The 8,951-nt window shown below is 55.1% G+C and overlaps 1 protein-coding gene across 1 annotated transcript in view; it reads right to left on the reverse strand.

Annotated features, from left to right (window-relative positions):
* Positions 1–3,851: 3,851 nt before the first annotated feature.
* utp23 (UTP23 small subunit processome component) overlaps positions 3,852–8,951 on the reverse strand; it is a 5,493-nt gene continuing 393 nt past the window's right edge. The window contains exons 2-3 of the mRNA XM_072569604.1: positions 5,932–6,156; positions 3,852–4,417 (exon numbers count right to left, since the gene is read on the reverse strand). Coding sequence (XP_072425705.1) covers positions 4,049–4,417; positions 5,932–6,156 — 594 coding nt within the window. The 3' untranslated portion in view covers positions 3,852–4,048. The remainder of the gene's footprint in view (positions 4,418–5,931; positions 6,157–8,951) is intronic.

Below are 8,951 nucleotides of genomic sequence, written 5' to 3' on the forward strand. Positions count from 1 at the left end.
CAGATGGTATGTTGGCCTTCATCATGTGAAATTTTGAGTACAGGAGCAGGAATGTGTTCAGGTGAGACCACACCTGGAATATTGCATACAGTTTTAGTTTCCTTTTCTGAGGAAGGATGCTCTTGCTGTTGAGGGAGTGCAATGAAGGCTGATTCCAGCAATAGTGGGATTGATGTACGAGGAGAGATTGACTAGATTAGGATTGTTTTTGCTGGAATTGAGATGAATTAGAGGGGGAATCTCAGAGACTTAAAATTCTAGCAGGATCAGACAGACTAGGTGCAGGAAGGATCCTAATGGTGGGTGCATCCAGAACCAGGAGTCATAGTCTGAGGATTCAGGGTGGACTATTTAAGACAGATGAGGAGATAGTTCTTCATGCAAAAAGTAGTGAGCCTGTAGTTTTCATTACCACAGGAAGTAGTTGATGCCAAAATATTTAATGTATTCTAGACGTGACTAGATATAGCACTTGGGGCAAAAGGGGTTGAAAGTTATGGGGAGAAAGTCGGATTATTGAGTACGACGATCAGTCATCATCGTGTTGAATGGCAGGGCAGGCTCTCAGTGCCGAATGGCCTCCTGCTTCACCATTCCATGTTTCTATGAAAATGGCTAGGGAACCATTAGCAGACAATGAGCCAAGGACTAGTCTTTGAGCAAAACACTTATTAAATGGAATTGTACGGCTTGATTTTCTTATATTCAATCTTAGCATGTTCATCTAAACACAGTTGATACTGTGATTCAGTTTATGTGCTAACCTGATCAAAGCCTACAGGTGCACTTAATTGATCTATTGCTGTCCCACCACTCAGCCAATTCAAGTGTAACCATTCTACCACCATCCCATTTATTAACTTCAACTTTATTGGCAAGCCTATTATATGACACTTCACGCACCTTCTGGCAGTTCTTATACACACTCTAGTACCTCATGATATAAAGGTACTGGAGAGGGTGCTGAGATTTATAAGGATGCTATCAGAAATGTTTTGAGTATGTATATATCAGGGAAATAATTAGTGGGCTGGACACTGATTCTCTTGAAAACAACCAAATGAAAATCCTCAGAGATCATTAAAATTGTGGAAGGTTTTAATACATTACTACAGAGATGTTTTCTCTTTGGGGTAGAGATACCTCAAGACCATCTATTTAAAATAGCTAAAAATTCAATATAGAATTTAGGAGAAACATTCTCATCAAATGAGTGGTACTGGAACTCACTGCTACAGGAACTAATTGAATTAGTTTCAAAGCATTTAAGGGGAGACTGGGCAAACACTTGAAAAAGAATTGAGTAGAGGGTTTTGATGGGGTAGATTTAGATTAAAATGATAGGCACTCAAGAGTACCAAAAACACTGGCATAAGTTGGTTAGGCTAAATGCTTATTTCTGTGTTGTATATTTAATGCAATTCTATGTGAATACAGCTAGATATTTTCATATCTCCTATCAATTTTTAGCTCATTCGGTATGCCAATAACCTCTTTCACCTTTTTCTGGTCCCTCATTGATTCAATTTCTCCAACTACTCCATTTTACTATTCTATGTTAGCGAGTTTTGAGAAGACTTGTAGTTCAGGTTGAGGTTCTGGAATTTGGTTTGCTCACTGAGCTGGAAGGTTTGTTTTTCAGATGTTTCGTCACCATACTAGATAACATCATCAGTGAGCCCCCGGATGAAGCCTAGTGGCTTCTCCCGGAAGCTCATTGATGTTACTGAGTATGGTGATGAAACATCTGAAAATGAACCTTTCAGCTCAGCAAGCAAACCTACATCCAGAACTATTCTACGCTTATGCAAGATTTTTGCTTTTCCTTTTATAACAGCTGCCGGTCCTTTCTTATATTGTCTTATTTTCTTTCACACTTTCTCTGTGAACTTGCTATGTTCAGATTGGCTGTCACTTGTATCAACATACTGACATTTGACACATGCACATATTTCCTATTTCATTTTAACCACCATCTCTTTTGTCAACTAGTCAGTCTGGCTTTAGTTATACAATCTCTCTCTTGTGAGAATGTAACTTGAATGAACCATGGTAACAGTACCATCTTCTCTTTAAAGGAAATCAATTGTTCTGGTTGTTTTGCATGCAAGTTTTGATTTCAATTTACCTGGGTAGATTTGTTAACACCCATTGAAATTGGTCCTATTCTAATGAAATAGTTTTACTTCAGAATACACAAGGTCCTTTCTTATAGCTTACTTAAACCTTATAAGAGCCTTTATCTCTGTTAAGTTAGAAATACTTTAACCAATAATGCACTTCAAGAACTCTTGCCTTCCTTTATAGGTACCCTGAAAGATACTGGGATTATCAACTTCTCATGCATTATACACACAGTTTGACACCGCTCTCCAGGGAACATCAACTAGCCACAAAACGACGTGACCCACTCTCACTAGTATCCTTACGTACGGATGAGGAAGGACACCATTTCGACTGGGACAACACATCCATCCTAGGACAAGCCGAACAAAGATACACACGATAATTCCTAGAAGCATAGCATTCCAGCCGGAACAAACCCGTTGATTCAGACCTGATTTACCACCCCCTGAGAAAAAGAACAGGAAATGACATCACCAACCCTAGGAAACTCAAACATATAAATAGGAAGCAGGCTACCCCACCAGTGCTTCATTTGCAGGCTTAACTGAAGATGGTACCTAATATGGTGACAAAATGTCTGAAAATGAACCTTCCAGCTCAGCGAGCAAACCTACATCCAGACTGCTCTCCAGTTTCCCTGCAAATTTTATTCCTCTATTTCCCCTCCTTCATCTGTCCTGAACATCTCGTACCTAGGAATGTTTAGTTTCCAGTTCTTTCCTGAGCCAGGCTTTCGTTTTTGTACAATTATGTATTGCCATGTGATTATGTGTGACTGTAGCTCATTGACTGTAAACCTAATTTAGATCTCTTACATTAACTCCGAATCTGACCCTACCGAATTGCTAAATATTTGCTTACTCTCATGCAAACTCCCTCTGCCAATCGTTTTGTACACCCTGTATCTCTTTTCTCATGCTATAGTGTGGAGCTCACCAGTGTGCAAATTAATTAAAATTCTGTCCAATAGCACCAAACATTTGTTCTGCTCTGTTGGGGTCTTTGAGAAATACAGTATGCAGAAGGAAGTCAGCTTCAAGTACTGCCAAAAATATTTGATACAAGTAGAACCAGCTTGGAAGAAACAGGATCTATGAAACTTCATTGACAAACTGACATGTCAACAGTCAAGAAATAATTGTTTCACTGAAACGCCTTCATCATTAACAGTAGATTGGTTTACCTATCTATACTTCGCACTAGAGTCTCTTTAAATCTCTTTCTATGATTTTTCTGATTTCAATAATTCCTAAAGTGCTCTGAGTATAAGAAATCATTTTGTATTATCTGTTGTACCATTGTTTTGAGTATATTGGCTAATACTCTGGAGTTTGGATAATTGAGAAGTGAACTAATTGAAAGTTCACTTCTGAACAGGCTGGACAGAGAAGACATGAAGAGGTTTATTCTTTTGGCTGGGAAACCTAAAATATAGGAGCACAAACAAGAGGTCAATTGTTTAGACAGAAGCAAGAAGAAACTTTTTCAAGCAAAGCCTTGTGAATATTTTCTCTCTACCTAGGTTGTTTATGCTCTGTCATTGAATATATTTAAGACTGAGATGGGATGGTCTCTTTGGGAATCAAGAGATAGGGGGAGAATGTGGGAAAGTGACTTTGGGGCCAAGGATCAGGCACAATTGAACTGAATGTTGGAGCAGGCACAGGTGCCATCAACTGCTGTTCTAATTTCTTATGCTAATTGTTATAAACACACCAACAGCATTCAGGAACAAAATATTTTATATAATTATGAAATCATGAATATTCAAACAAATAATAACTTTTTCTGAAAAACATCTTCCAGATTACTTTAAGTAAATTTTGTAACAATTAGGTTGTATCCAGTCAAGTGTACTAAGTGTTCTGTGAAAAATCGCTTTGCACTTTGGTCCACGTTCTTACTGACTCTGTTTACACCTTTACACAGTAGCTTCAGCTTTGACGCACGATGCATCTCTTCTCCTTTTCTTTCTTGATCTTCGTGTTTTTTCTTTATTTGGTTGTGGTGGTGCTGGTTTGACTTTCTTTTTCGAACAACTAAGAGGATTAGGTCCCCCTTTTCTTTTGCGTTTTTTATGCCTGGGTTCAGATTCCTTCACAAGGCCATGCTCTTCTTTCAAATGCTGTATAGTTTGTTGCTGATGTACGGGGACAAGTTGATCATCGTGCAAAGAACATAGTTGTGCAATTGATTTGAGAGAAGGTTTCTCCAGAACCATAGTATTCTGTATAATGTACATCAGAGGGACTCCTGACAACTTCTTAATTTTCATGGTTAGCTCTTGATCCTGTTAAAATAATTAGAACACATTTCATGTACATATAATTTCCACTGGGAGAAACTGAGGACTGGAGAGCAGAGTTGAGTGTGTGGTGCTGGAAAAGCACAGCAGGTCAGGCAGCATCTGAGGAGCAGGAGAATGAGGTCTGTGGGCCGGGGAGGCTGAGAGATAACTGGGAGGGGGCCGGGGGAAGGCTACTACGAATGTGATAGGTAGAAGGTGGGGGAGAAGGTGATAGGTCGGAGAGGAGGGTGGACCGGTGAAATGGGAAAGGTGATGGGCAGGTCAGGAGTGCGGTGCTGAGTTGGAGGCTTGGGACGAGGATTATTTGGGGGGTGAGAGGAAACTACTGAACTCCACATTAATCCCATGTGGTTACAGGGTCCCAAGGCAGAATATGAGGCATTCTTCCTCCAGGCGTTGGGTGGAAGAGGTCCAGGACCTGCATGTCCTTGGTGAAGCGGGAAAGGGAGTTGAAGTGTTCAGCCACAGGGAAGTGGGGTTGGTTGATGTGGGTGTCCCAGAGACCTTCTCTGAAACAATTAGCAAGTTGGTGTCCTGTCTCTCCAAGGTAGAGGAGACGACATCAGGTGCAACAGATACAGTGGATGACATTGGTGAAGGTACAGATAAATTTCTGTTGGATGTGGAAGGATAGCTTACGACCTTGGAAGGAGGTGAGGGGGAGGTGAGGGTGCAGGTTTTGCACTTCCTTCTGGTGGGGGACGTGGATCTGACAAGGGTCTTTTGGACGGAATGGTCTCTCTGGAATGCTCTTAGGATTAAGGAAATATATCTCTGGTGGTGGGGTCATTTGTAGGTGATGGAAGTGGTGGAGGATAATGTGATGCATACAGAGGTTGATGGGGTGGAAGGTGAGGACTGGGATGTTCTGTCCTTGTTGTGTTAGGAAGCGTGGGGTTCAAGGGCAGAGGTACAGCAAGTGGAGGAGATGCCACTGGAAGGCATCATCGCCCACGTGGGAAGGGAAATTTCGATCTTGAATGAAGGAGACCATCTGGGATTTTCTAAGGCAGAATTGATCATCCTGGGAACAGATGCAGTAGAGGTGGAGGAATTAGGAATAAGGGATGGCATTTTTACAGGAGTTAGGGTGGGAGGAGGAGGAGGAGTGTAGGTAGCTGTGGGAGTTGGTGGGCTTGTAGTAGATGTCCATGGTTAGTCAGTCACCAGAGATGGAGAGGTCCAGAAAGAGGAGAGAGGTGCCTGAGATGGTCCAGGTGAATTTGAGGTCGGGGTGAAAGGTGTTAGTGGAGTTGTGGCGCCAATACAGTCATCGATATAGCGGAAGAATGGGGGTGGGGGGCGGTGTAACTGCGGAAGCTATAATTAACACAATAAAAAATTAAAAGGAGGGGGGGGGGGGGCGGTAGAGACCCTAATTCTCACCTGGCGTTCCTGATGAAGGGCTCCTGCCCAAAACATTGATTTTCCTGCTCTGCTTTTCCAGCACCACTCTAATCCTGAACCCATCTAAACCCCGAGATCCGTGAGCTTACCTGTGTGGCTATGAAGTAGTGATGAAGATTACCATGTCCGACCATGGACAGGAGGCAGGCGGAGGCACTCACCGCACTCTTCACGTGGGGGCAACGTCTCACCTGGAATCGTTGGGCGATCAGTTTGGCCCCGTACAGTTCCTTCCCCAGTGACTGCAGCTCCTTCAGGATGCAGCTGGGGGGGGGGGGGGGGGGGCGTTGTGAACAAAAAAAAGTGTTTTTTTTCTGTTAACTGCAAGTTGAGATGTTCACAACCTGTGGGGAGAGAGAGGGGGAGAGGGCTGAGGGGGAGAGGGCTGAGGGGTAGAGGGCTGAGGGGGAGAGGGCTGAGGGGGAGAGGGCTGAGGGGGAGAGGGCTGAGGGGGAGAGGGCTGAGGGGGAGAGGGCTGAGGGGGAGAGGGGGAGGGGGGGAGGAGGGGGGAGGAGGGGGAGAGGGGAGGGGGGGGGAGGGGGGGGGGAGGGGGGGGGAGGTGAGAGGGGGGGGAGGTGAGAGGAGGGGGAGGGGGGAGGTGAGAGGAGGGGGGAGGGGGGGGAGGTGAGAGGAGGGGGGGAGGGGGGGGGGGGAGGTGAGAGGAGGGGGGAGGGGGGGGAGGTGAGAGGAGGGGGAGGGGGGGGAGGTGAGAGGAGGGGGAGGGGGGGGAGGTGAGAGGAGGGGGAGGGGGGGAGGTGAGAGGGGGAGGGGGGGGGAGGTGAGAGGAGGGGGGAGGGGGGGGGAGGGGGAGGGGGGGGGAGGGGGGAGGGGGGGAGGGGGGGGGAGGGGGGAGGGGGGAGGGGGGAGGGGAGGGGGGGGGAGGGGAGGGGGGGAGGGGGGAGGGGGAGGGGAGGGGGGGGGAGGGGGAGGGAGAGGGGGGGAGGGGGGAGGGGGAGGGGGGGGAGGGGGAGGGGGGAGGGGGGAGGGGGGGAGGGGAGGGGGGGGGGAGGGGGGGAGAGGGGGGAGGGGGGGGGAGGGGGGGGGAGGGGGAGGGGGGGAGGGGGGGGGAGGGGGGAGGGGGAGGGGGGAGGGGGGAGGGGGAGGGGGGGGGGAGGGGGGGGGAGGGGGGGAGGGGGGAGGGGGGGGGGGGGGAGGGGGAGGTGGGGAGGGGGAGGGGGAGGAGGGGGGAGGGGAGGGGAGGTGGGAGGGGGGAGGTGAGGGGGGGGGGAGGGGGGGGAGGTGAGAGGGGGGGGAGGGGGGGGGAGGTGAGGGGAGGTGAGAGGGGGGGGAGGTGAGAGGAGGGGGGAGGTGAGAGGGGGGGGAGGGAAGGGAGAGGGAGGGGGGGAGGGAAGGGAGAGGGAGGGGGGGAGGGAAGGGAGAGGGAGGGGGGGAGGAAGGGAGAGGGAGGGGGGGAGGAAGGGAGAGGGAGGGGGGGAGGGAAGGGAGAGGGAGGGGGGGAGGGAAGGGAGAGAGGGGGGGAGGGAAGGGAGAGGGAGGGGGGGGGGAGGGAGGGGGGGGGAGGGAAGGGAGAGGGAGGGGGGGAGAGAGGGAGGGGGGGGAGAGAGGGAGGGGGGGGAGGGGGGGGGGGGGGGAGGGAGGGGGGGGAGGGAGGGAGGGGGGGGGGGAGGGAGGGGGGGGAGGGTGGGAGGGGGGGGAGGGAGGGAGGGGGGGGGTGGGGGGGGGGGGGGGGGTGGGAGGGGGGGGGGGGGAGGGGGGGTGGGGGGGGGGGAGGGAGGGAGGGGGGGGGGTGGGAGGGGGGGGGGGGGGAGGGAGGGAGGGGGGGAGGGTGGGGGGGGGAGGAGGGAGGGGGGGGTGAGGGTGGGGGGGGAGAGGGGGGGAGAGAGGGGGGGGGGGGGGAGGGGAGGGGGGGGAGGGGAGGGGGGGGGAGGGGTGGGGGGGGGGGGGAGGGGAGGGGGGGGGGAGGGGAGGGGAGGGGGGGGGAGGGGGGGGAGGGGGGGGGGGGGGGGGGGGGGGGTGGTGGGGGAGGGGGGGAGGGGGGGGGGGTGAGGGGGGGGGGGTGGGGGGGGGAGGTGGGGGGGAGGTGGAGGGGGGGGAGGTGGAGGGGGGGGGAGGTGGAGGGGGGGGAGGGGAGGGAGGGGGGGGGGGGAGGGAGAGGGAGGGGGGGGAGGGAGGGAGGGGGGGGTGGGGGGGAGGGGTGGGGGGGGGGGGGTGGGAGGGTGGGGGGGGGAGGGAGGGTGGGGGGGGGAGGGGGGAGGGGGGGGGAGGGTGGGAGGGGGGGGGGGGGGGGTGGGGGGGGAGGGGGGGGAGGGGGGGGGGGGGAGGGAGGGGGGGGGTGGGAGGGGGGGGAGGGAGGGGGGGGGTGGGGAGGGGGGGGAGGGGGGGGGGGGGTGGGGGGGGAGGGGGGGGGGGAGGGGTGGGAGGGGGGGGAGGGGGGAGGGGGGGGGGGGAGGGAGGGGGGTGGGTGGGAGGGGGGGGGGGGTGGGTGGGGGGGTGGGAGGGGGGGGGGAGGGGGGGGGAGGGGGGAGGGGGGGGGTGGGGGTGGGGGGGGGGGAGGGGGGGTGGGGGGGGGGGGGGGGGAGGGGGGGGGAGGGGGGGGTGGGGGGGGGGGGGGGGGGAGGGGGGGTGGGTGGGGGGGGAGGGGGGGGAGGGGGGGGGAGGGGGGGGAGGGGTGGGGGGGGGGGGGGGGGGGGTGGGGGGGGGAGGGGGGTGGGGGGGAGGGGGGGGGGGGGGTGGGGGGGGGGGGGGGGTGGGGGGAGGGGGGGGTGGGGGGGGTGGGGGGGGGTGGGGGTGGGGGAGGGGGGGGGGTGGGGGGAGGGGGGGGGGGGGAGGGGGGGGGGGGGAGGGGGGGGTGGGGTGGGGTGGGGGGGGAGGGGGGGGGGGGGAGGGGGGGGAGGGGGGAGGGGGGGGGGGGGGGGGGTGGGGGGGGGGGGGTGGGGGGGAGGGGGGGGGGGGGGGGAGGGGGGGAGGGGGGTGGGGGGGGGTGGGGGTGGGGGGGGGGGGGTGGGAGGGGTGGGGGGGGGGGGGGGGGGGGTGGGGGGGGGAGGGGGGGGGGGGGGGGGTGGGGGGGGGGGGGGGGGGGGAGGGGGGAGGGGGGGAGGTGGGGGGGGGGGGAGGGGGGGGAGGGGGGGGGGGTGGGAGGGGGAGGGGG

Source organism: Chiloscyllium punctatum, chromosome 5 (assembly GCF_047496795.1).
Source record: "Chiloscyllium punctatum isolate Juve2018m chromosome 5, sChiPun1.3, whole genome shotgun sequence".
NCBI classification, from domain to species: domain Eukaryota; kingdom Metazoa; phylum Chordata; class Chondrichthyes; order Orectolobiformes; family Hemiscylliidae; genus Chiloscyllium; species Chiloscyllium punctatum.